Genomic DNA, 27427 nt, shown 5'->3' on the forward strand with positions numbered 1-27427 from the left:
TCACCGTGTTAGCCCGGATGGTCTCGATCTCCTGACCTCGTGATCCGCCCGTCTCGGCCTCCCAAAGTGCTGGGATTACAGGCTTGAGCCACTGCGCCCGACCTGGAACTTCTTTTAGTTGAGAATTGTTAATATGGAAAAGGTGAGTTGGACTGGTACTTCTTGTGCTCTGATTTTTTTTCATTTTTATTTTTTTTGAGACAGAGTCTCGCTCTGTCACCCAGGCTGGAGTGCAATGGTGCAATCACTGCAACCTCCACCTCCCGGGTTTAAGCGATCCTCCTGAGTATCTGGGATTACAAGCGTGTGCCACCACGCCTGTCTAATTTTTGTGTTTTCAATAAAGACCGAGTTTCACCATGTTGGCCAGACTGGTCTTGAACTCCTGATCTCTAGTGATCCACCCACCTCGGCCTCCCCAGGTGCTGGGATTAAAGGTGGGAGCCACTGTGCCGAGTCTCCAATTTGCTTTAAAGGCAATAATGAGATGAACTATCAGGCAACTGGGATCTATTCCAAGTTCTGAGATTTTCTTCTGCCTGGGCTATGTGACAATGAGCAGGTGTTTAACTTCACAGGGCTCAGGCTCTTAACCGACTGAATGAGGTCACCACCTCCCGTCAGGTAGAACGTGTTAAACATTTTGAACTCTTCGGATTAAGGCTAATTGCTACTGGGATTATATTTACGTATAATTAAGCAACTCTAAGCAGATTAGGTGCAGGTCATTAATAAGGAACAGACAAATGCTGTCTAAGGCAAAATTTGCATACAAGGTAATACATGATTACCCCAGTTGTTTACTGTGGAACGTGGGGTCCCATGAGGGAAAACTAAGTACATCTCTTAGCCTTCCAGGTTTTTCCCTATCATGGTATAAAAACTTACTTGAGGCCAGGCATGGTGGCTCATGCCTGTAATCCCAGCGCTTTGGAGGCCGAGGTGCGGGCGGGGGTGGGGGGGGATCTCTTGAGGCCAGGCGTTCAAGACCAACTGGGCAACACAGCAAGACCTTGTTTCTTAAAAAAAAAAAAAAAAAAAATCTACTTAAATATCAATAAGATAAATTCATGTATTCCTATAAAGACACATATCCCTTAAGTAAAGCCAGTCTACCATTTGTTTAGGAGAAACGGTTTTTAGATTCTCTTCTTCTAAAAAGTAATTTGACCTCTTTGCCTCATCCCAAATCCCTGAGATTTTGAAAGGATAAAGCCACCTACTTGGAGCTCTTTCAAAGGATTTATTTGCTACAGAATTGCTTGAGTCCACCAATGAGAAGAACTCAGGACTTCTGTGTTTAAAAGGATTTTGCTTACTGCTTTATTTTTACAAGTGCTGCCATATCCAAAAAGCACTTCTTTTTGCCAGCATTTGGCATGTCAAGAAGAGGTTAGAAAAAGTTAGAATCTATAGAATTGATGTCCAAAAATAGGAAAAAAAAAGAATATTTAATCCTCATTTGGATAGCTCCTGAGTTGAAATCACATTCATCTGCAAAATAACTTTTTTAGGTCAGAATGCTGTATTTTTAACCACAGATGCTGACCTTGACCTTGACTGGTGAATATTTCCAGGCACCGTATGGATGACAGGACAGATGCCAATCAGTTGGCCAAATCTGATATATGCCCTACCTGGCTTGTGAAAATTTTTAAGTATCTCTTAACCCCAAACCTCCTGGTTCTCTGAAACCGACTGTCTTAATCTGATTCCCAATACTTTTAAAAACAAATAAACAAAATATTCCCTGAAAGATCATACATATAAGTATTTGTTGCCTGTGAACAGATATAGAGAAACCAAGTACAAATGTGCATTAACAATTCAGCGACGTAGCTGTGGATCTCTGGATGGCTACGCAAGCTGTGGGAAAGTCCCCCACTGGCTTTGCACTTGCTGCACACCAGACACCACCATCCAGGCAGCATCAACCTGAAGAGGGGGTGAATCCCAGCAGCTGCTCGATAGGCTTAAACCGCCACTCGTCAGCCTCCAGCTCTTCTACCAAACCAGCTAGTTTTTCCATCCGAGCAACTTGCTGATCTGTAAAGAGTCAAGGAGAGAATACTATACAACAATGTATTACTCATGAGACTGCCACCAGCCACCAAGATGATGACTGGTATAAAAATAATTTCTAGGCTGAGTGCGGTGGATCATGCCTGTAATCCCAGCACTTTGGGAGGCCGAGGCGGGCGGATCACGAGGTCAAGAGATCGAGATGATCCTGACCAACATGGTGAAACTCCGCCTCTATAAAAATACAAAAAATTTAGCTAGATGTGGTGGCATGCGCCTGTAGTCCCAGCTACTCGGGAGGCTGAGGCAGGAGAATCGCTTGAACCCTGGAGGCAGAGGTTGCAGTGAACCAAGATTGTGCCACTGCATTCCAGCCTGGCGACAGACAGTGAGACTCCGTATCAAAAAAAAAAAAAAAAAAAAGTCAATTTCTAGATGGATTTTTTTTCCCCTCAAGATTCTCTCTTTTTTTTTGCGGGGGAACGGAGACTTGCTTTGTTGCCTAGGTTGCTGTGTAATGGCGCCATCTCAGCTCACTGCAGCATCTGCCTCCCAGGTTCAAGTGATTCTCCCGCCTCAGCCTCCCGAGTAGCTGGGACTACAGGCATCCACCAGGGCCCGGCTAAGTTTTGTATTTTTGTAGAGATGGGATTTCACTATGTTTGCCAGGCTAGTCTCGAACTTCTGACCTCAGGTGATCTGCCTGCCTCGGCCTCCCAAAGTGCTGGGATTACAGACGTGAGCCACTGTGCCTGACCCTCAAAATTCTCATAATGGGGTCTTATTCTTTTTTTTTTTTTTTTTTTTGAGACGGAGTCTCGCTGTGTCACCCAGGCTGGAGTGCAGTGGCGCGATCTCGGCTCACTGCAAGCTCCGCCTCCCGGGTTCCCGCCATTCTCCTGCCTCAGCCTCCGAGTAGCTGGGACTACAGGCGCCCGCCACCGCGCCCGGCTAGTTTTTTGTATTTTTAGTAGAGACGGGGTTTCACCATGTTAGCCAGGAGGGTCTCGATCTCCTGACCTCGTGATCCACCCGCCTCGGCCTCCCAAAGTGCTGGGATTACAGGCTTGAGCCACCGCGCCCGGCCTGGGGTCTTATTCTAGGCTGGTCAGAAACTTAGTTTTTTTTTCTCTTTTTTTTTGAGACAGCGTTTCACTTTTGTTGCCCAGGCTGGAGTACAATGGCATGATCTCAGCTCACTGCAACCTCTGCCTCCCGAGTCCAAGCGATTCTCCTGCCTCAGCCTCCCGAGTAGCTGGGATTACAGGCATACGCCACCATGCCTGGCTAATTTTGTATTTTTAGTAGAAATGGGGTTTCTCCATGTTGGTCAGGCTGGTCTCGAACTCCTGACCTCAGGTGATCCGCCTGCCTCGGCCTCCCAAAGTGTTGGGATTACAGGCGTGAGCCACTGTGCCCGGCCTATTCTTTTTTTTTTTTGAGACGGAGTCTTGCTCTGTTGCCCAGGCTGGGGTGCAGTGGCGCGATCTCGGCTCACTGCAAGCTCCGCCTCCCGGGTTCACACCATTCTCCTGCCTCAGCTTCCCGAGTAGCTAGGACTACAGGCACCTGCCACTATGCCCAGCTAATTTTTTTGTATTTTTAGTAGAGACGGGGTTTCACCGTGTTAGCCAGAATGGTCTTGATCTCCTGACCTTGTGATCCACCTGCCTCGGCCTCTCAAAGTGCTGGGATTACAGGCGTGAGCCACAGCACCTGGCCTTTTTTTTTTTTTTTTTTAAGTCGGAGTTTCTTCTAATGTTAAAAGTCATTTTAGACTGGGCATGGTGGCTCATGCCTGTAATCCCAGCACTCTGGGATGCCAAGGCAGGTGGATCACAAGGTCAAGAGATTGAGACCATCCTGGCTAACATGGTGAAACCCCGTCTCTACTAAAAATACAAAAATTAGCTGGGCGTGGTGGTGGGTGCCTGAAGTCCCAGCTATTTGGGAGGCTGAGGAAGGAGAATCACTTGAACCCAGGAGGCGAAGGTTGCAGTGAGCCATGATCATGCCACTACATTCCAGCCCGGGAGACAGTGAGAGACTCCATCTCAAAAAATAAAAAAGTCATTTTAAAATAAAATGATCACATTTTCAGGATGTGCCCTATTCTTTTTTTTTCTAGAGACAGGGTCTCACTCTGTCACGAAGGCTGGAGTATGCCTCCTGGGTTCAAGCGATCCTCCCACGCCAGCCTCCCAAGTAGCTGGGACCACAGGCATGTGCCACCACTCTCTACTAATTTATATATATATATATTTATATATTTTTTAGAGATGGGTTCTCACCATGTTGCCCAGGTCAGTCTTGAACTCCTGGGCTCAAGCAGTCCTCTTGCTTCAGCCTCCCAAAATGCTGGGATAAGAGGTGTGAGCTACTGCACCCGGCCCGGATGTGCTCTGTTCTTAAAAAAAGTACGCATCCTCTATGCCATAGTGATTTATGGACTAAAATCCTAGCATTAGAGGCAATTACAGCTTTTATCCCTACATAATGTTTCAATGGAGAAATGGTCTGGTGGGGGAACACAGTTTGTTGATACAGAAATGAAGGCCTAGTGAGGCTTAATGTAACAGAAAAGGTGTTACCAGGATGTTAGAGTATAGATAGACCAGGAGGTATCGTACAAATACTTGGAGATGATGATGGTAACCAGTGGAGGACAACAGTAAAAGGAAGTTTCGGACAGGAGAGGAAAAAGCAACACAAGGCCGGGCGAGGTGGCTCAAGCCTGTAATCCCAGCACTTTGGGAGGCCGAGACGGGCGGATCACGAGGTCAGGAGATCGAGACCACCCTGGCTAACATGGTGAAACCCCGTCTCTACTAAAAAATACAAAAAACTAGCCAGGCAAGGTGGCGGGCGTCTGTAGTCCCAGCTACTCCAGAGGCTGAGGGAGGAGAATGGCGTAAACCCGGGAGGCGGAGCTTGCAGTGAGCTGAGATCTGGCCACTGCACTCCAGCCTGGGCGACAGAGCGAGACTCCGTCTCAAAACAAACAAACAAACAAACAAACAAACAAACAAACAAACAAAAAACAGCAACACAAGAGGAGCAGGAAGCACTGACTCCCTGGACAACCAACTTTTTTGTTTTTCAGACAGGGTCTCACTCTGTTGCCTAGGCTAGAGTGCAGTGGTGCGATTCCAGCTCATTGCAGCCTCAACCTCCCGGGCTCAAGTGATCCTCCCACCTCAGCCTCCCAAGTAGCTGGGAGTGCAGGTGTGTGCCACCATGCTTGACTAATTTTTTTTTTTTGTAGAGATGCGGTTTCACCATGTTGGCCAGGCTGGTCTCGAACTCCTGACCTCAAGTGATCCACCTGCCTCGGCCTCCCAAAGTGCTGGGATTACACTGCACCCGGCCCCAACCTTAAGGCTCAATGTGGACATTATGACTAGATTAAGACCTAGAATGTTCTTAAATTTAGGAAGTCCACTAAAATAGCCTTGCTGAGTTTGGGGGTTTTTGTCACAGCCTCATCCAACCCCCAGCAAATTTATTCTCACAGTCAAGTACACAACACTCATGTGCTTACCATGTTTCACCTGTTTAAGCGTGGATGCCACTTGATAGCTAAAAACAGATTCGCAGAGGAATCTCTCAGAGCCATCTACAAACAAAAGGAGAAAAGGTTTTAATCTGCTGTAAGGGTTTTATGGCTTCTGATAAACCAAGTAAACTTGTTTCTTCTTTCCCCTGCTTCTACATTCAGGGTCTAGTTCTCAGTGTTTACAAAGATGGGATCTGTTTCATTTAGAACTAAGACTGTTATAAAAGCTATTTATTCTATACCTAGAATATTAAAATAGTCCCTCTACTTAAGAGTTTAAAAATAGTGTTTAAAAAAACAAAAACAAGAAACCTCAGTCTGATGTCCTGGTCAACACTTCCCTCTTCCCAACCTAAGAGTTCCTTAATGTTCTCCTGTATGTCAAGCAAACACTGGCAGCTGACACATTTGGCCATGTGGCTGGCTCCTGTGGTATCAAAATATAAAGGTTCACCAAAACTCCAAATCATTTTCAGTCTAAAAAACAAAGCTAAGGAAAAAACAATTGTTGATTTTTAATATATCAAATTACATCACTCTGATAAACATAGAGCACTGCCGGGAAATTTCATTCTGTGAACGCAAACTGTAACCTTGATTTTCCAACTGAACCAAAACACTGCAATTTGGATGATGATAAGAGTATGGTGCAAGTTCAGAACCTAGCATTGTACTGGTGCCAAGAACTGCCCAATAAGAAGTGGCCAACTCAGTTGCCACAGCACTTGGAAGATGATCATGAAACACAAGCTAGTTCATGTTATTCCTTGTCAGGCAAGAGCTGATACAGCAAAACATATTCTCAAAAATTTATGGCTCATGTAGAAACATTTGATTTTTAAAAGGGTAGCAGAAACCATTTGGGGGATGTACCTTATTGCAAAAATCCTAAAACAAATGGGGAGAGCGGACACAGCTGTCCTTTTTCAGGCAGTACTTCATGTCAGCACTACTAGGCCTCAAGCATTCACCCATCAGTCATGGGTTGTTGTGTTGGCAAGGTATTAAGTGGCAAGGAGACAGGACTAACACATTCTGGCCTCATGCTGAGTTTCACACAAGGGAGATCTTATTTCAGAAGTCACAATAACCAATTACAAAAAAAAAAAAACAACTATAGCTACTGTATCCAAAGAGCTTGAATATATAACCAAGAGGGCATCCTTCCAATATTGTCTTCAAAGTGATCAAAAAAAAAAAAAAAAAAAAAGAGAGAAAAAGAAAAAAATGAAAGTATAATTATTGGGATGTATACTCTTTATATTCTTCAGAGAGAGTGTTACATTCTGTAAATTCAAACTTTTTTTTTTTTTTGAGACCGAGTCTCACTCTATTGCCCAGGCTGGAGTACAGTGGTATAATCTTGGCTAACTGCAACTTTCACCTCCTGGGTTCAAGCAATTCTCCCTGCCTCAGCTTCCAGAGTAGCTGGGACTATAGGCGCCTGCCACCACGCCTGGCTAATTTTTATATTGTCTAGTAGAGACAGGGTTTCGCCATGTTGGCCAGGTTGGTCTCGAACTTCTGACCTCAGGTGATCTGCCTGCCTTGGCCTCCCAATGTGCTGGGATTACAGGCATGAGCCACCATGCCCGGCCTTCAAACCTCTTTTAAACATATTGTGTGATACGGGATATGATCCCATCTTCTCCACCCCATCCCATTTCTCTGGTTGAATATAAGTTACTTCTGAGCTGCTGATCACCAAACTGGGCAAATAAATATTTTCATTTTAAATTGACAAAATAATAGCTGGGTGTGGAGGCAGAGATTGCAGTGAGCTGAGCTGGTGCCACTGCACTCCAGCCTAGGTGACAGAGTGAGAATTCATCTAAAAAAAAAAAAAAAAATTAACTATTACACTGACAATCCAGTTTAAAGATCTAGACAAGGTAATACATAACTGAGTTTTTTTTTTTTTTAGATAAGAGCAATGAACAGCAAGTAACTACAAATTCCATGACAGGAAGAGGGACTGTTGAGAACATTTGACACCAAAGATGTAATTTATTATAGGTCTTCTGTGTAAACGGTATGTCAGTAGTCATCATCCTATTCATACTCTTGCTTAAAAAGTCCAATTATAACTCATACTTTATTTTAGAAAGAGGAAAGCATAGATAGAGTTTACTTCCCAGGTGGTTTGATCCTGAACTTTAGGATTATACACATGGCAGTGGGAATTATGGGCTATAAGGATCAGGCCAACATGTATATGGAAGCTCCTGGAAGTGCCCCCTCTCACTTATATTTAATCACAGGCACCATTAGGATAAAATGGTTAAGTTGTGATATTTGCATATTTTCCTTGGTAATGAACTTCAAAGCAAAAGGATATAAGCTAAACTTTCAAAAAGGCACCTCTGCATGTCACTCTACCACACCATATGCCTGTGGAACACACTTTTGCTGATTTGCAGCTCCCTATTAACCACAAAGTCCAACTGCTTCTTAGCCACCCTATTAGATGTGATATCAGTACCAGTCTAAAGCCTGGAGAGCAGAGTCAGTTGGGGGCAATCTCTTCCATTTAGAAACTGTAATCAAACCCTTTGTAACACAGCAAGTAGCAATACATCAGCTTTCCTCGTAAGGGACAGGCAAAGGTTATAAACAGGGAAAAGTTCAGTAAATTACCCAAATCTAACACCATCCCCAAATCCAATAAATTAGGATGGTAACAAATACATTAAAAAGAATATTACCTCACAGTAGGAAATTAGACAATGCCAGATAATTTATACTTCAGTGGCTACAATGTCTCTAAAATATAGCCACTGATGGGCTGGAAGGCAGTCTTTAATGCGCTCAGTAATAACTGGGTGAGGACAATTTTGGTCAAGGGCAGGAGAATGCTGAAAACTGCTGCTTATGTGAGGTGTCTGTTCTCAGACAGCAGAGGCACAAAAAAGTTAATTCACAAGGTTAACTACAGATGATTTGGGTTTACTGTACTAGACTCATGAGGATAAAACATCAAGTTGAACCTGCTGAGATTAAAAACAGCATCCATCCTTGATTCCTAACTAGTTTTGTTCCTTACTCTTGACAGGCAACCCTGTGCTCTATTTTCATATTCTTTTTTTTTTTTAAATGGAGTCTCGCTCTGTCACCCAGGCTGGGGGGCAGTGGCATGATCTCAGCTCACTGCAACCTCCGCCTCCTGGGTTCAAGCAATTCTCTCAGCCTCCCGAGTAGCTGGGACTACAGGCGCATGCCACGATGCTTTTTTTTATTTTGGTATTTTTAGTAGAGGCCGGGTTTCACCATATTGGTCAGGCTGGTCTCAAACTCCTGACCTCAGGTGATCTGCCCGCCTTGGCCTCCCAAAGTGCTGGGATTACAGGTGTGAGGCACCATGCCTGGCCTCTATTTTCATATTCTATTAAACTATTACTGGTCAGGTACATGTGTGTTAGATTTATTGTATAACAGAATAGTATCACCTATAAACATGGTAGAAAATGCTTCCAAATCCAACATCCTTACATTAAGAGTACTCTTTTCAATTTAATATTCTTGATTTGACCAAGAATATTAAATGGGTTTAGGGGTTGCTATCTCTACATTATTTTTCACAGTCTTTAAGTGTAAGCAGCTTTAAGATTATCGGTAAAACTTGAAATCTAAGAAACACAATCAAAACTGTGCACTGTGTATTTATACTCACTATAAATGTATCCTACAACAGAGACCCAACACATTTCTCCATGAAGCATATTGAGATGGAATAAAAATGGATAGATCTATAACTCATTAGAACGTCAACATTCAGACTAATCTCAGAAGCCTTTCTTCTTCAGTATCTCCACATAATTTGGTGTATACTGACAAAGAATGCTGATAGCTTTGAGACTGTGGAGGTACCTCCTGTATTAAATTCCTCTTATAGCTAAAATTTAAATGACTTTAATCTTAGAGTTACATTATTGAATACTGATTCTTCTGCTGCTATAAAACTCATGAAGCAATTTAAATGTCTCCCACTTTTGATTTGTTTTGTGGGAAACTTCCTCGATACTAGATCTCTGCTGCATATAAATGAAGTCATAATACAGTTTTAGCACCAAATATGGTAACAGGGCCCCAATTGTTCACTACTTCCAACCAGACTCAGTAATACTAACTTGAGTATTTAGTTAACACAATTAAAGAAAATAAAAAGGCAAAGAGAGAAGTATATATATCACTAATTACATATGCTACCTGGTCATCTACCTCACCACTAGTCATAACCCAAACCAATGCTAGGGAGCTCTACGGTCCCAGAGTCCCCCGGTGGTTTCCTGTCACAAATGATTTTGGGCTTAACCCATAACTCTTTTTATTATTTCTGATTATTCATCACCCCCAAGGCCAACTATAGTTTGTATCTTTTCTTTTTTTTTTGAGACAAGGTCTCCATCACCCAGGCTGGAGTGCAGTGATGCAATCACAGCTCACTGCAGCCTCCACCTCCCGGGCTCAGGTGAACCTCCCACCTCACCTTCCTAAGTAGCTGGGACTACAGCCACATGCCATCACACCTAGCTAATTTTTGTATTTTTTCTAGAGACAGGATTTCATCATGTTGCCCAGGCTGGTCTCGAACTCCTGGGTTCAAGCAATCTGCCTGCCTCAGCCTCCCAAAGTGCTGGGATTACAGGTGTGAGCCACTATGCCTGGCCGATGGTTTGTATCTTTGTCACAGATATTCCTAGATTAGTTTAAAAATACATTTGTGTAAATTTGAAATATTAAGGCCAGGCACAGTGGCTCATGCCTGTAATCACAGCACTTTGGGAGGCCAAGGTGGGCAGATCACTTGAGGTCAGGAGTTGAAGGCCAGCCGGGGCAACATGGCGAAACACTGTCTCTACTAAAAATACAAAAAAATTAGCCAGGTGTGGTGGTGGGCACCTGTCATCCCAGCTACTTGGGAGGCTGGGGCAGGAGAATCACTTGAACCTGGGAGGCAGAAGGTGCAGTGAGCCAAGATTGAGCCACTGCACCCCAGCTTGGGCAACAGAGCAAGACTCCGTCTCAACAACAACAACAACAACAAAACAACAACCAAAAAATTGCAATAAAGGAAAAAAGATCAATATATAATTAAGCACTAAAATGCTAGAATCAAGTAAATTTTGAATCCTTAATAGGTTATTCCCCAAAGCTTTTTTTTTTTTTCGAGAGAGTCTTGCTCTGTTGCCAGGCTGTAGTGCAGTGGCACGTTATCGGCTCACTGCAACCTCTGCCTCCCAGGTTCAAGTGATTCTCCTGCCTCAGCCTCCCGAGTAGCTGGACTACAGGCGTGCGCCACCACATCCAGCTAACTTTTTTTTGTATTTTTAGTAGAGATGGGGTTTCACCATGTTAGCCAGGATGGTCTTGACCTCCTGACCTTGTGATCTGCCTGCCTTGGCCTTCCAAAAATGTTGGGATTATAGGTGTGAGCCACTGCACCCGGCCTCCCAATGCTTTTAAAAAATTTATTATTATTATTTTTTGAGACACAGTCCCATTCTGTCACCCAGGCTGGAGTGCAGTGGCATGATCATGGCTCATTGCAACCTTGAACTCCTGGGCTCAAACAATCCTCATGCCTTGGCTTCCCAAAATGCTGAAATTTTAGGTTTGAGCCACTTCTGGTCCCAGTGTTTTTCAAAATATGGAAGACTGCCTTCATGAGAAGGGCCTGGATGCTGGTAAAAAATGAACTCCTGAACTACACCCTAGACTAATTCAGAAGCTCTAAGGTGGGCCCAGAATATGCATTTTATTTATTTATTTATTTATTTTTTTGAGACAGAGTCTCGCTCTGTCACCCAGGCTGGACTGCAGTGGCATGATATTGGCTCACCGCAACCTCTGCCTTCTGGGTTCAAGTGATTCTCCTGCCTCAGCCTCCCGATTAGCTGGGATTACAGGTACACGCCACCATGCCTGGCTAATTTTTGTATTTTTAGTAGAGAAAAGGGTTTCACCATGTTGGGCAGGCTGGTCTCGAACTCCTGACCTCAGGTGATACACCCGCCTCGGCCTCCCAAAGTGCTGGGATTACAGGCGTGAGCTACAGTGCCTGGCCAGAAATGTGCATTTTAAGTAAACTCTTCAGGTGATTTTTATGCCTCCTGGTAAGAATTATTAGTCTAGCTCTTCAAATGACATGGTTACAGCCTGTACCCTGATCTTGGCCAGTCAGTCAGCCAATGATGCTGAACAAGATAGTGAATGATTTGATGCAAATCTGGCTCTGGTGCTAGAAAAACCACACAGCATCATGCTGCAGTGGGTCAGGAGTCATGTTCACATAAAAGGGCACTGCATTAGCTTTTATTCCCTCTTAGAACCTTTCTGACAGGGTGAATCTATCTGTAGATTAATCATACTATAAAAAAACACATCAAACCTACTACCATGGGAGGTAGACAGCTGCCAGGATAAAGCAAACTGGAGTAGGAGGTCAAGAGAATTCCTGGATTCAGTGCTGACTCTGTTTTTTTTTTTTTTTTTTTTGAGATGGAGTCTCGCTCTGTCACCCAGGCTGGAGTGCAGTGGCTCGGTCTTGGCTCACTGCATGCTCTGCCTTCCGGGTTCACGCCATTCTCCTGCCTCAGCCTCCGGAGTAGCTGGGACTACAGGCACCTGCCACCATGCCCAGCGAATTTTTTTTTGTATTTTTTAGTAGAGAAGGGGTTTCACCATGTTAGCCAGGATGGTCTTGATCTCCTGACCTCGTGATCCGCCCGCCTCGGCCTCCCAAAGTGCTGGGATTATAGGCGTGAGCCACCGTGCCCGGCCAACTCTGTTTTTTTGAGACAGAGTCTCATTTTGTTGCCCAGGCTGGAGTGCAGTGGCATGATCTCAGCACACGGCAACTTCTACCTCCCAGGTTCAAGTGATTCTCCTGTCTCAGCCTTTCCAGTAGTTGGGATTACAGGCGCCTACCACCATGGTCGGCTAATTTTTGTATTTTTAGTAGAGATGGGGGTTTCACTGTTGGCCAGGTTGGTCTCGAACTCCTGGCCTCAAGTGATCCGCCTGCCTCGGCCTCCCAAAGTGCTGGGATAACATGGATGAGCCAGAGTGCCCACCCCTACCTCTGCCTTTAACCTGGTTAAATCACTTAACTTTTCTGGATCTAAATAACTTTAGATGACTTCCTTGATTTCCAAAGTCCTTTTCAGCTCCAACATTCTGATTCTGGAGCAAGACTGTTTTTAAATATATTATTTTGAGATGGGGACAAGAGATGAAATGTAGAGCTGAAATCAGGGCAAACTCATCTTTAATCCACTTAATAGCTTCTTTACAATTAATATTCATTGCAGGTCTGAAACCAATTATTCAGAAAGCAGCATGAGATCACCTTCTAACATCTCTCCAGCTCCTTTGGGGTAGGTGAAAAGGGCTTTCCGTGGTGGGGCAAGGTCTGAGACACTGAAACCAGATCCAGTGACAGAACTTCCACTGACCCCACCAGCTGAGGAGGATGATGATGAAGCAGCCATTTCCTCTCTAGCAGAGTTCTTACTTCACTACAGAGAAAGAAAAACAGCAATTGGCAAGTTTATGGAAGTGAGAGTGACAACATTTCATTCTAGCTGCCGTAAGGGTCAGCATGCAGTTTTGTAGAGTTAGCTCCCCGTTTTTCTGTCCTCTCTACTTTCACGATATTTTATTGATGTCTCAGGCCAAAATATCCGTCAGGTTTTGAACTGAAAATAAGCTTAAGAATAGTATATCTACTTAAAACACGAATTCCTACCATTAGCAAACTGTTTATGTCAACTGAGATTGACTGTGGGTGATTTATGAGTTATGAAGGGGTGATATGGCAGTGCCAAGGCAGAGATTTGACTGAGGAAATAAGTTATATGAGGATAAAAGCATCACACTTCACAGGACAGTTTGTCTTGGATACATCCTGATCAAGCCACATCAAGAAATTATAATATTTTCCAAATAAAATTCCAGAGTAACACTGTGTTCTGTTCCCAGGGAAGGGGAACTAGTTAGGAAATACCTATTGGGCCTTCTCATTAAAAATTAACTTTTGGCCAGGCACAGTGGCTCATGCTTGTAGTCCCAGCACTTTGGGAGGTGGAGGCAGATAGATCACCTGAGGTCAGGAGTTCAAGACCAGCCTGGCCAACATGACGAAACCCTGTCTCTACTAAAATTACAAAAAAATTAGCCAGGCGTGGTGGTGGGTGCCTCTCATCCCAGCTACTCGGGAGGCTGACGCAAGAGAATCGCTTGAACCCGGGAGGCAGAGGTTGCAGTGAGCCTGAGTGACAGAGCAGGACTCTCTCTCTCAAAAAAAAACAAAACACACACAAAAAATTAACCTTTTCATTCAAATGTAATACCCAAACTTATCACTTGGTGGCGTCCCAAAACCGGAACAAAAAGTTCAGGAAACAATCTTGGAAATCACTGCCTATTATGAACAGAGCACCTGTGAGTGTTTAACCTTATTTCATATCAAAAAATGCAAATGTTATAGAGAAAACTGTCCTGAACACGACACCTTACTAAAGTTCAAAACAAACACTCTCTTTGCCACAGAAGCTTACACGACTTTACCAAAAATTCTAAAAAGTGTATATAGTATTTTATTTCCTTTTTTTCTTTTTTTTTGAGACACAGTCTTGCTCTTGTCACCCATACTAGAGTGGCACGATAGCAGCTCACTGCAACCTCCACTTCCTAGGTTCAAGCGATTCTCCGATTCTCCTGTCTCAGCCTCCCAAGTAGCTGGAATTACAGGCATGAGCCACTGTGCCCATCTAATTTTTGTATTTTTGGCAGACACGGGGCTTCACCACATTGGCCATCCTGGTCTCGAACTCCTAACCTCAGGTGATCTACCTGCCTTGGCCTCCCAAAGTGCTGGGATTACGGACATAAGTCACTGCACCTGGCCTCTTTCCATTTTTTTTAAAAACAGAGATGAGGTCTTGCTATGTTGCCCAGTCTGGCATGTATATATGTATGTACGTACGTATTTATTTACGGAGTCTCACTCTGTCGGCAGGCTGGAGTGCAATGGCATGATCTCTGCTCACTGCAACCTCTACCTCTCAGGTTCAAGCGATTCTCCTGCTTCAGCCTCCTGAGTAGCTGAGACTACAAGCGCCGCCACCACGCCCAGCTAATTTTTGTATTTTTAGTTGAGATGGGGTTTCACCATGTTGGCCAGGATGGTCTCCATCTCTTGACCTCGTGATCTGCCCTCCTCGGCCTCCCAAAGTGCTGGGATTACAGGCATGAACCATCATGCCCAGTCAGTCTGGTCTTTAACTCCTGGTCTCAAGTGATCCTCCCACCTTTTTTCCCAAAGTCTCACTGCGCTCAGCTCTCTAAAAAGTGTATACAGTATTTTTTAAAGAAAAAATGGCCAGGTGCGGTTGCTCACACCTGTAATCCCAGCACTTTGGGAGGCCGAGGCGGGCAGATCACGAGGTCAGGAGTTCGAGACCAGCCTGGCCAACACAGTGAAACCCCATCTCTACTAAAAATACAAAAATTAGCTGGTCATGGTGGTGTGCGCCTGTAATCCCAGCTACTCAGGAGGCTGAGGCAGGAGAATCGCTTGAACCCGGGAGGCGGCGGTTGCAGAGAGCCAAGATTGCACCATTGCACTCCAGCCTGGGTAATAGAGTGAGATTCCATCTCAAAAACAAACAAACAAAAAAATTAGCCGGCTGTGGTGGTGGGCACCTGTAGCCTCAGCTACTCAGCAGACTGAGGCAGGAGAATCACTTGAACCTGGGAGGTGGAGGTTGCAGTAAGCTGAGATCACTCCATTGCACTCCAGCCTGTGTGACAGAGCAGACTCCGTCTCCAAAAAAAAAAAAAAAAAAAAAAGGTTTAGTGACACGCTGTCTAATAGAACTTTCCTGCCATGACGGAAATGTTCCAGTGTTCTATTTCTGCACTGCACAATATGGTAGCCACGAGCTTCATGTTGCACCTATAAACTGGTATGACTGAAGAACTGTATTTTAAATTTTATTTAATATTAATTAAAATTTAAGTAGCCACATGTGGCTATTGGCTGCTGTAATGGATAAAGTTCTAGTATTTAGATTAAAAATAACTTTATATTGATTCGTACACTTTAAAATGGCTAGTGGTTAATTTTATGTTATGTGAATTTTAACCCAATTAGAAGAAAGGACTTCAAAAAGGATTGTACGCTGGTGGCTTACGCCTGTAATCCCAGCACTTTGGGAGGCCGAGGCAGGCAGATCACCTAAGGTCAGGAGTTCAAGAACAGCCTGGTCAACATGGCGAAACTCCATCTCTACTAAAATGCAAAAATGAGCTGGGCATGGTGGCAGGTGCCTGTAATCCCAGCTACTTGGGAGGCTGAGGTAGGAGAATAGCTTGAACTCAGGAGATGGAGGTTGCAGTGAGCCGAGATGGTGCCATTGCACTCTAGCTTGGGCCACTAGAGCAAAACTCCATCTCGGGGAGCGGGGGTGGGGGGGAGGAAAACGGATTGTAAAATGAATTTTCCTCTATAATGGTCAGACAGAATTTTAGCTGAGCTGTTTTTTTTTTTTGTTTTTTGCTTTTTGGCCAGTCAGGTGAAGCAGCGGGAGTGGAAAAGAAACAAAGATATCTGTAACTGGTGGTGATCAGTTAGTGGAAACACCATCGTACCTAGACCAGACTGAATTTTTTTCTTTCTTTCTTTTTTTTTTTTTGCTAGTTGCAAAATGAACATATTTATTATAAAAAAGTTGAAACCTATTGTTTTGAGGCAGGCTCTCGCTCTGTCACCCAGGCTGAAGTGCAGTGGCGTGATCATGGCTATTGCAGCCTCAATCTCCTGCGCTCAAGCAATCCTCCAACCTCTCAACCTCCCAAGTCGCTGGGACCACAGGTGCATTCCACCATGCCCAGCTATTTTTTTTACTTTTAGTAGAGACAACTTCTCACCATGTTGCCCCCAGGCTGGTACAGATCTCCTGTCTCAAGCAATTTTCCCACCTTGGCCTCCCAAAGTGTTGAGATTACAGGTGTGAGCCACCATGCCTGGTTGAAATTTATGTTTTTTTCTTTTCTTTTCTTTTTTTTTGAGACAGAATTTCCCTCTTGTTGCCCAGGCTGGAGTGCAGTGCCGCAATCTCGGCCCACTGCAACTTCTGGCTCCCGGGTTCAAGCAATTCTCCTGCCTCAGCCTCCCAAGTAGCTGGGATTATGGACATGCGCCACCATGCCCGGCTAATTTTGTATTTTTAGTAGAGATGGGGTTTCTCCATGTTGGTCAGGCTGGTCTTGAACTCCCGACCTCAGGTGATCCACCCGCCTTGGCCTCCCAAAGTGCTGGGATTACAGGCGTGAGCCACCGCACCTGGCCATGTTTTTTGAAAATAGAAAAAAGTGAGGAAATGAAATACAAATATAAAATTTATATACATAAAATCCAGTTTCCTAGTAAGGAAAATGATACAGTATGTCTTGAAACACTGGCTGTTCTGTTTGCTTAATTTTGTGATGAAGATTTAAGGTTGTTAGAGAAGCAGAGCTTGGTTTCTGATTTCATCACGTCTATAAGTAATACTGATTAATAGTGAAGTGGGAACCGGGAACAACGGTAGGACAGCTATTATAACAAGACTGTCAGCAAAAATGCAAATTGATTAATGACATTTTATTTTATTTTATTTTTTTGGAGACAGAGTCTCACTATGTTTCTCAGGCTGGAATGCAGTGGCACGATTTTGGCTAACTCCAGCCTTGACCTCCTGGGTACAAATTATCCTCTCACCTCAGTCTCGCGAGTAGCTGGGACTACAGGCGCGTGCCACCAAACCCCACTAATTTTGTTTATTTTTTGTGGAGATGAAGTCTCACTGTGTTGCTCAGGCTGGTCTCCAATTCCTGAGCTCAAGTGATTCTCCCACCTCAGTCTCTCAAAGTGCTGGGACTATAGGCCTGAGCCACTCTGCTCAGCTGACATTTTCAATCTTGTTATTAGATCACTCTTCCTTTTTTCTCTGAGCTCTGATAACTTTCCAAATTGTACTCATATCCACAGAGGCAACATCTTTTGGAGTTAGATTAATATCCAATCTTCCGGAATACACTGGGTCAAAATATAACCTGACAAGTTTTTGAATTGTTTTTGAACTTAAGCAGTAAGGGATCAGGTCCAAATCTCTAAGTGAATACCTGGTGGGATTCAAATAAAGTATACAGACAACTTAGCCACCTTTTGGAGAGTAGCTCAGTCTTTATTTCCCATCAGTTCAGAGTAGAACCCACGGTGAACTGTATATATCTTACCTAAGATTTAAAACTCTATTTTTCCTACACCCTGATAAATGCTCTATTCAGTTGCAAATGCTTTATACTTTATATTTTGAAGTCAGGTGCTCAGCAGAGCACCCAAGCAACTGCTAGAGTGAGGACAGCTTCAAAAGGTAGCCACAATGTGACTTCTAAGCTGAATATAATCAAAGGAATTCCCTTTCATCCTGTTTTCTTTCACACTCTCAGAACTACTATCGTTCCATACACAAAACAGCCAGGGTTAAAAACTGGAGCACAGAATTAGCACAAAGCTAACTTTAAATAAGCAGTTTTCTGCTGAGGTGGAAGGATAAACCTAAATAACTTCTAGCTCTAAAGATTTCAGTTAAATTTTGAACGCTACCAGCAAGTGGTAAATGAGAGTAAAGCAAAACTAATAAACCCTAGGTTGTAACTGCTCTCAGGGCAGGCATTAACTGATCACCAGAACCAAACATAACACCTGGCCTATAGTAAGGAAATAGCTGTTCATTTCAGTGAATGTTTGCTGAGTGAATTAAGTATTTCACAGAAACCACAGATTCCTTAAAAGTCATCTAACCCAACTTCCTCATTTTATACATGAAAAAATAAAACTGAGGTGTAGAGACAATTTTAGCTTATCTGCTGTGACATTCTGAAGCAATGGCTTGTTGGCATGTCATTTGTCATGTGCAAGGTAAAGCAGCATAGTGGGTAAGATTATGAAGCCTCTCTGAGTTCTGGTTTTGCTACTTACTTGCTGCAAGACTGTGGACAAATCATTTCACCCATTTATGCCTAGTGTTCCATTATTGAAACGCTAAGCATGTGGGAGTTATTTATATCCTACTGCTCAAGGTCATTGCCAAGGTCTGATGGCAAAAATGTAAAAAATTGCAACTTCTGGCATTTTTTTTTTTTTTGAGATGGAGTTTCGCTCTTGTTGCCCAGGCTGGAGTGCAACGGCACGATCTTGGCTCACTGCAACCTCCACGTCCGCCTCCCCCTCCGGGATCTTTTTGTTCCTTGGTTGTCTTATCTGCAAAACGGGAAACAGGTTGAGTACCCTTCATCCGAAATGCTTGGGACTGGAGGTATTTTGGATTTCGGATTTTTTTCCAGGTTTTGGGATATTTGCATTATACTTAATGATTAAGCCTCCCAAATCCGAAAATCTAAAATTCAAAATGCTCCAAATAGCACTTCCTTTGACCATCCCATCAGTGCTCAAAAGTTTTAAATTTTGGAGGATTTTGGATTTCTAGATTAAGGATACTCAACCTGTAATAACATTACCTACCTCACACAGGTGTGACAAAGATTAATTAATACACGTAAAACACTTGGAACGGTTACAGGCTTAGTAAACACTTCATAAATCTTGGCTATTCAAAATCATTAACAGAGAGTTAACTCCTGAGTGTTTTTTCCTATGCAGATCCCAGTTTTTCATACTTACTATGAAAAAACCTCATGGAAAAAGTCTTAATTCTCTCCATCTGAGTCAGCAAGCTCCCAGAGGCGAAAGAATCTGCTCAGGAGGAGGGCCAATACCTTCTATTAAGCACTTTACAATTTTTTTTTTTTTTTTTTTTTTTTTTTTGAGACGGAATCTCGGTCTATTAAGTAAACTTCTCTTAAGCACTCCAGGCTGGAGTGCAGTGGCGCGATCTCGGCTCGCTGCAAGCTCCGCCTCCCGGGTTCACTCCATTCTCCCGTCTCAGCCTCCCGAGTTGCTGGGAACTACAGGCGCCCGCCACCACTCTCGGCTAATTTTTTGTATTTTTTTTAGTAGAAACGGGTTTTCACCGTGTTAGCCAGGATAATCTTGATCTCCCGACCTCGTGATCCGGCTCGCCTCGGCCTCCCAAAGTGCTGGGATTACAGGTGTGAGCCACTGCGCCCGGCCTACACTTTCATTTTAAGGTTCATGATCTTAAGAAACATCCTGCCACCTTCGAAGTCTTTCTACCCTCAATGCCGAGCACAGAACCAGGGTCACAGTGTTTCCACAGTGCTTCCTGAGCATTTCGGATGAATGAATGAAGAACAAATGACAGAACGCAGGGCTCAGCAAAGGTCATGCAGGAGATAGACAAGCGTGGTGTCATCAGTATTGGTTCATTACGGATTTTTTTCTCATTATGCAGATCTATTCGCACAACTCTATTTTCAACTAGTCTGCGAGGCCCACCGGAGGTGCTCAGTAATGTTTTGTTGAACAAATACTGATGAAGTATCCTGGGATTTGGCCCTGTCAGGGAAGTTGGGGCTGACAGTGGAGGTCCTCACAGGAGAGTAACGATGCTTTGTGGACAGATTGCTGTGTCCGAGCTAAGATGCTTAAACATTTACTTCATGTACGGCAGGGATGACCTCGCATTCATAGTTTTTTTTTTTTTTTTTTTTTTTGAGACGTGCAAGCTCCGCCTCCCGGGTTCACGCCATTCTCCTGCCTCAGCCTCCCGAGTAGCTGGGACTACACGCGCCTGCCACCACGCCCGGCTAATTTGGTTTTGTATTTAACACGGTGAAACCCCGTGTTAGCCAGGATGGCCTCGATCTCCTGACCTCGTGATCCGCCCGCCTCGGCCTCCCAAAGTTCTGGGATTACAGGCGTGATCCACCGCGCCCGGCCTTCATAGTTTTATGAATATAAATTCCTTTCCTTTCTAACAGATATATGCCTATTTTCTTAAAAAGAGTAATTCCTTAAAAGTTCCTACCCTAGTACAAAGGCAAATCATTACAAGCAATCATTAAATTCCATCATCAAAAAATCGTTCCACTTAAAAACAGCTGGATTACAACCCAAACCAAATAGACGCCGCAGCTGTAACTGGGGGTGGGGTGGGCGTGGAGAGAAAGTGGCCAGAGAGGGGAGCGGCCAGAACACCAGCGGCTCCCAAGCTAACTCCTAGCCACGTTTCCCACCCAGCTGGGTCCCCAGGAAACGACGCCATCGGCGCTGTCCCACTGCGCAGGCGCCACTCTTGGCCCGCATGCGCAGTCAGTCAAACCCGGCCTGAGAAAATTTCCTGTCGCACGTCTGCTACAGCAGTCTCCTGTTTCTCCTCCTACCTTCTCCATTTTTCTAGTCCCTTCAGGTAGGATCCTAGGGGTTAACTCCCTTTTCACCAAGCTCCTGAGGGCCCTTGAGCCTCGGCCTCTTACCTCAGCGGCTTTAGCACTTTTCTCTACGGCCCCGCCCCCGGGACCAGCCGGAGCGGTCACGCTCAGCACGACGAGGACGGCGGCGTGCTCGCGCCCCCACGGAGGGGCCCGCGGCGAAGGCGGCGTGCGCGCGTCCGTGCCGTGGTGGGCGTGGCCGGGGCGGAGACGCGAGGAGGGGAGCAGAGAACGCGCTGGCGGAGAGGAATTCCGGCTTCTTTGCCTCCTCGCCCTACTTTGGTTTACCTGCCGCCGCCTAGTCCTCTTCGCCTCCTTCTCTTTGATGATTCGGGTCCTCGGCTTCCCTCACGATATTGCAGAAAGACACGGCTTTCCTCTTCCTCTCCAAACCACCTCGAAGCAGGGTTAAGTTGGTTATTCCCGCCTTTCCTTCCGAGCAGTCTCGTAGCGCAGGGCCATGTAGGACAGGTAGATGCTGCATTTGCTGTCTCCGCGACGACTACCTGTTTTTCCGGAGCTCTTGTTCTGAGGGCCCGACTTTCACCTTAGTCTGCTTTTGTGGGGAACTTTTTTTTTTTTTTTTTAGCTTTCGCCTTGAAAGTGTTTTTTCATTGAGAACTTTAGAGGCCTCAGGGAATAGACCACTGGGTTGTGATGTCATCGACTATTGCTAATGATGTGCTCTTTTCCTCTATCCATGTCGGTTTACCTTCTATGTTGTTATTTCTCACAAAACCTCTTCTTGGTTCTGTAAGCACACAAATCATCAATTATTATTTTATTTTATTTATTTTTTTGAGACGAAGTCTAGCTCTGTCACCCAGGCTGGAGTGCGGTGGCGCGATCTCAGCTCACTGCAACCTCCGCCTCTCAGGCTTAAGCGATTCTCGTGCCACATCAGCCTTCCGAGTAGCTGGGATTACAGGCGCCCGCCACCACGCCCGGCTACTTTTGTATTTTTTTTTTTTTTTTTTTTTGAGGCGGAGTCTCGCTCTGTCGCCCAGGCTGGAGTGCAGTGGCCAGATCTCAGCTCACTGCAAGCTCCACCTCCTGGGTTTACGCCATTCTCCTGCCTCAGCCTCCCGAGTAGCTGGGACTACAGGCGCCCACCACCTCGCCCGACTAGTTTTTTTTTTGTATTTTTAGTAGAGACGGGGTTTCACCGTGTTAGCCAGGATGGTCTCGATCTCCTGACCTCGTGATCCGCCCGTCTCGGCCTCCCAAAGTGCTGGGATTACAGGCTTGAGCCACCGCGCCCGGCCCTACTTTTTGTATTTTCAGTAGAGATGGGGTTTCACTATCTTGGCCAGGCTGGTCTTGAACTCCTGACCTCAGATGATCCGCCCACCTCGGCCTCCCGAAGTGCTGGGATTACAGACGTGAGCCACCGCGTCCACGTTGGCTTGAGCGTTAGTGTATTTAGTAAGGATCAACTTGTTTTCTTTGGAACGCTTCAGTATTTTGGGCTTCAAGACTAAGCTCTACGTGGTAGGAATATTGGTTGAATTTAATCTCAGCTAGCCTGTAAGGAACATTTGTTTCCTAAATTATGGATCCATTGAGTGGTGTGACCAGAAGCTTGGCTTCTCAGTGAGTGATGTGCATATTGTTGGGCAGTGGCCTGTAGAAACTGGATTTCTCCCCTCAGCAGTATATTGGTCTGAGAACCATATTGGTTAAGTTGTTATTAATTTACTGCTTTGACAGGCAACTGGAACCGATTGTTTGGTATGAATTTCTAGCACCTCTGAAAGTACTTAGGGGCTTTTTTTTTTCTGGATGGTTAAGTGTATTAAATGTCCCTCATTGTCTTTATCTTGCTAGATAGAGTTTGCTGGGTGCAGTGGCTTACTCCTGTAATCCCAGCACTTTGGGAGGCTGAGGCTGATGGATCACCTGAGCCCAGGAGTTCCAGACCAGCCTGGCCAACATGATGAAACCCAGTCTCTACTAAAAATAACAAAAAATTAGCCCGGGGTGGTGGTGGATGCCTGCAGTTCCAGCAACTTGGAAGGCTGAGGCAGGAGAATCACTTGAACCCGGGAGGCATAGGTTACAGTGAGCAGAGATAGTGTCATTGCATTCCAGCCTGGGCGACAAGAGCGAGACACCGTCTCAAAAAAATAAAAAATAAAAAGATACTGTGCAAATGGTTAGATAACCACTGAAGTTCGCATTTTACTCATTAGGTTAAAGTAATAAAGAGACCTGTATTCTCTCTTTCAAAGGCTGCCTTTTATTTTTAATCTCTTTTTTTTTGAGAAACAGGGTGTCGCTATGTTGCCCAGGCTGGTTTCAAACTTTTGGGCTCAAGCAGTCCTCCTTCTTCAGCCTCCCAAAGTGCTGGGAGAACAGGTGTAAGCCACCATGCCTGGCCCTTTTCTCTTTTTCTTTCTTTTTTTTTAAGACGGAGTTGCGCTCTGTTGCCCAGGCTGGAGTGCAGCGGCGCGATCTCGGCTCACTGCAACCTCCACCTCCCGGGTTCAGGAGATTCTCCTGCCTCACCCTCCCGAGTACCTGGGATTATAGGCGCGTGCCACCATGCCCAGCTGATTTTTGTATTTGTAGTAGAAACGGGGTTTCACCCTTTTGATCAGGCTGGTCTCGAACTCCTGACCTGGTAATCCGCCCACCTCGGCCTACCAAAGTGCTGGAATTACAGGTGTGAGCCACCGCACCTGGTCCTCTTTTTGTTTTCTTAGAGGCGAGGCCTCACTGTGTTCACAAGGCTGGTCTTGAACTCCAGACTCAACCAATCCTCTCACCTTGGCCTCCCAAAGTGCTAGGATTACAGATGTGAGCCACTGCTCCCCTCCCTCCCTCTCTCCCTCCCTTCCTTTCTTTTCTTTTTTTTTTTTAAAAGAGTATATGCCTTTTAATCCCTTTTTTTTGGGGGGGGGGAGTGATAAATAGTTTACAAATTACTTTGCTCTCTCGAGTGAGCCAGTGTGGTAGAAAATGCAGCAGTTAACCAACTGGTTTACAGATGGGAAATCCAGTGGGAAACAGTGCTGCTTTTGTGTGGGAGATACTGTGAACTGATGCCCAATTCAGAGCTACGTAATGGTTCAGATACTAGAGATAGGACGTTTAATTCTCACTTAGAAGGGTAAGATGGTAATTATATTTTTCAGGACGTCATCAGAATATTATTTGAAGAAAGTGTCATGGAAGTTCTGCGTCCACAGCTTATAAGAATTGATGGCCGGAATTACAGGAAGAATCCAGTCCAAGAACAGACCTATCAACATGAAGAAGATGAAGAGGACTTCTATCAAGGTAATCCTAGCTGCTCTTTGGTCAGATAAGAAGTAAAATGTCCTGTGTATTGTAGGATCAATTTTTTGTTTGTTTCAATGTGTTTCCATGTCAACACTGAAGTTTGAGATGTTTGGCCTCATATAGCTCCGTTTTGTTCATGTCTAAAGGTACTGATGAGTTTGAGTTTAGCTGAAGTGTTTTTGGTTGCAATTTATAAGTTATGTTTCTTCTTTGTACAGAGGTTTTTTTTTTTTTTTTTTTTTTTTGAGACGGAGTCTCGCTCTGCCGCCCAGGCTGGAGTGCAGTGGCCAGATCTCAGCTCACTGCAAGCTCCGCCTCCCGGGTTCACGCCATTCTCCTGCCTCAGCCTCCCGAGTAGCTGGGACTACAGGCGCCAGCCACCTCGCCCGGCTAGCTTTTTGTATTTTTTTAGTAGAGACAGGGTTTCACTGTATTAGCCAGGATGGTCTCGATCGCCTGACCTCGTGATCCGCCCGCCTCGGCCTCCCAAAGTGCTGGGATTACAGGCTCGAGCCATCGCGCCCGGCCTTGTACAGAGGTTTAAATATCATAAGAAGAAATTTTAGTTATTAATATTAACCATTAATATTCTACGACAAAATTAAGTTCTTTTGTCTGTGGAATTGTAATTATTATTATTATTATTAGAAATGGAGTCTCGCTCTGTCATCTAGGCTGGAATGCAGTAATGTAATCTCCACTCACTGCAACCTTTGCCTCCCAGGTTCAAGCGATTCTGGTGCCTCAGCCTCCCGAGTAGCTGGGACTACAGGCATGTGCCATGATGCCCAGCTAATTTTTGTATTTTTAGTAGAGACAGGGTTTCACCATGTTGGCCAGGTTGGTCTTGAACTCCTGACCTCAAGTGATCCACCTGCCTCGGCCTCTCAAAGTGCTGGGATTACAGACGTGAGCCACCGCACCTGGCCCTAAAGTAATTTTTTTTTTTTTTTTTTTTGAGAAGGAGTCTTGCTCTGTCGCCCAGGCTGGAGTGCAGTGGCCGGATCTCAGCTCACTGCAAGCTCCGCCTCCCGGGTTTACGCTATTCTCCTGCCTCAGCCTCCCGAGTAGCTGGGACTACAGGCGCCAGCCACCTCGCCCGGCTAGCTTTTTGTATTTTTTTTAGTAGAGACGGGGTTTCACCGTGTTAGCCAGGATGGTCTCGAACTCCTGACCTCGTGATCTGCCCATCTCAGCCTCCCAAAGTGCTGGGATTACAGGCTTGAGCCACTGCGCCCGGCCCCTAAAGTAATTATATATAAATTTTTGAAATAAATGAACATATGTATTTAGTCCATTGCCCAGTAATGTTACCAAAATCCTCAGATGCCCATGTCCCTTTTGTAGAACATCGTGGTATTTGCATGTAACCTACACACATCCTACTTTAAATCTTCTCTCATAATACATATGATACCCAATACAGTGCAAATGCTCTGTAAATAGTTGTTGTACTGTATCTTTTTTAATTTTTTATTATTATTATTATTTTTTTTCGAGACAGAGTTTTGCTCTTGTCACCCAGGCTGGAGTGCAGTGGCATGATCTGGGCTCTCTGTAACCTTCCACCTCCCGCGAGTTCAAGCACTTCTGCCTCAGCCTCCCCAGTAGCTGGGACTACAGGTGCCCGCCACCACACGTGGCTAATTTTTGTATTTTCAGTTGAGATGGTGTTTCACCATGTTGGCCAGCCTGGTCTCAAACTCCTGACTTCGGGTGATCCGCCTGCCTTGGCCTCCCAAAGTGCTGGGATTGCAGGCATGAGCCACCATGCCTGGCCTGTATGGTTTTTTAATTTGTTTTATTTTTATTGCTGTGTTGTTATTTTATTTTATTTTTTCCAAGTAATTTTTTTTTTTTAAGAGCGAAGCCCATTCTAGAGTGCAGTGGCACGACCTTGGTTCACTGCAGCCTCACCTCCTGGGCTCCAATGATTCTCCCACATCATCTTCCTGAGTAGTGGGGACTACAAGCATGTGCCACCATGCCCAGCTAATCTTTGTAGAGATGAGGGGTTTTACTTTGTTGCCCAGGCTGGATTTTTTTTCAAATATTTTCAGTCTGTGGTTGGTTGAATCCACTGATGGAGAATCCCTGTATATGGAGGGCCAACTGTATATAGAAACCTTTGATAAAGTTTAGTTTGTTAATCAGGCACAGTGAGAGATTAATAACAATCACTAACAAAATAGAACAGTTGTAACAATACATTGTAATAAAAGTGATGTGAATGTGGTCTCTCTGTCCCATGCCCAGTATCTTATTGTAATAAATAGTTTCGGACAGCAGTTAACTGCAGGTAACTGAAACCTTGGAAAGCGAAACCACAGATGAGGGACAAGTACTGTATACATGTGCTACCTTCCCAGGATTCCAAGACTGAAAGATTTAAAATAGTCATTATGTGTTTTTTTATGGTTTATTTCTTATAAGATCAGGTCAGAAGGAGTATCAGAGCAGTGTCATGAAATGTACAGTGTCTGGCTGTTCTTTATGCCTGTGTATATTGATTTTTTTTAAACCCCAGCAGCGGTTGACAGCTGAGGCAAAAGCTGTTGTCCACAGAGCAACATTGTTTCTGAGTGAGATGTCATGGTTTCTGTGCAGGCTCCATGGAGTGTGCTGATGAGCCCTGTGATGCCTGCGAGGTGGAGCAGACCCCACAAGGATTCCGGTCTACTGTGAGGGCCCCCAGCTTGCTCTATAAGTGAGTCATGTCCCCAACAGCTTCATGGGGAGAGACTTACAGGAAACTCAGTGGGAAGTGAACTCTTTGGTCTTCCATACTTATTGCGATGCTTGATTACTAATGGTAAAATGATAAAATGTCCTAAAATGTCAGAGGACTGATTACAGGTTAATTTCATTGTTCCACATGCATCACTAAGCTGATTTTGCCCCTTGTGTTAGGCCATTCTTGTGTTGCTATGAAGAAATACCTGAGCCTGGGTAATTTATAAAGAAAAGAGGTTTCAGCCAGGTGCGGTGGCTCATGCCTGTAATCCTGGCACTTTGGGAGGCCGAGGCAGATGGATCACCTGAGGTCGGAAGTTGGAGACCAGCCTGGTCAACATGGTGAAACCCCGTCTCTACTAAATATACAAAAATTAGCCGGGTGTGGTGGTGGGGACCTGTAATTCCAGCTACTTGGGAGGCTGAGGCAGG

General features: G+C 44.8%; 2 protein-coding genes across 7 annotated transcripts in view; one reads left to right on the forward strand and one right to left on the reverse strand.

Moving 5' to 3' along the window:
- Positions 1-1223: 1223 nt before the first annotated feature.
- ANAPC16 (anaphase promoting complex subunit 16) lies at positions 1224-21160 on the reverse strand. 2 transcript variants are annotated; one of them, XM_010373057.2, is made up of 4 exons: positions 21023-21160; positions 12927-13095; positions 5564-5638; positions 1224-2046 (listed from the first exon to the last, which is right to left on the reverse strand). In XM_010373057.2, the coding sequence occupies exons 2-4, from the start codon at positions 13066-13068 to the stop codon at positions 1931-1933; spliced, it is 333 nt and encodes a 110-aa protein (XP_010371359.1). In that variant the 5' UTR covers positions 13069-13095; positions 21023-21160; the 3' UTR covers positions 1224-1930. The 2 variants fall into 2 exon arrangements, with proteins under 2 accessions (XP_010371359.1, XP_030796296.1); XM_030940436.1 differs by having other exon boundaries at positions 20930-21102.
- Positions 20722-27427, forward strand: part of ASCC1 (activating signal cointegrator 1 complex subunit 1) — a 118860-nt gene continuing 112154 nt past the window's right edge. For 3 of the 5 annotated variants that reach the window (XM_010373058.2, XM_030940434.1, XM_030940435.1), the window contains exons 1-3: positions 20722-20955; positions 24115-24259; positions 26870-26969. In XM_010373058.2, the coding sequence (XP_010371360.1) occupies positions 24148-24259; positions 26870-26969 (212 nt within the window). In that variant the 5' untranslated portion in view covers positions 20722-20955; positions 24115-24147. Of the gene's footprint in view, positions 20956-21138; positions 21390-24114; positions 24260-26869; positions 26970-27427 lie in introns of those variants that run through there. The other 2 variants (XM_010373059.2, XM_030940433.1) reach the window with 2 other exon arrangements.

This window comes from Rhinopithecus roxellana, chromosome 11 (assembly GCF_007565055.1).
Source record: "Rhinopithecus roxellana isolate Shanxi Qingling chromosome 11, ASM756505v1, whole genome shotgun sequence".
NCBI lineage: Eukaryota > Metazoa > Chordata > Mammalia > Primates > Cercopithecidae > Rhinopithecus > Rhinopithecus roxellana.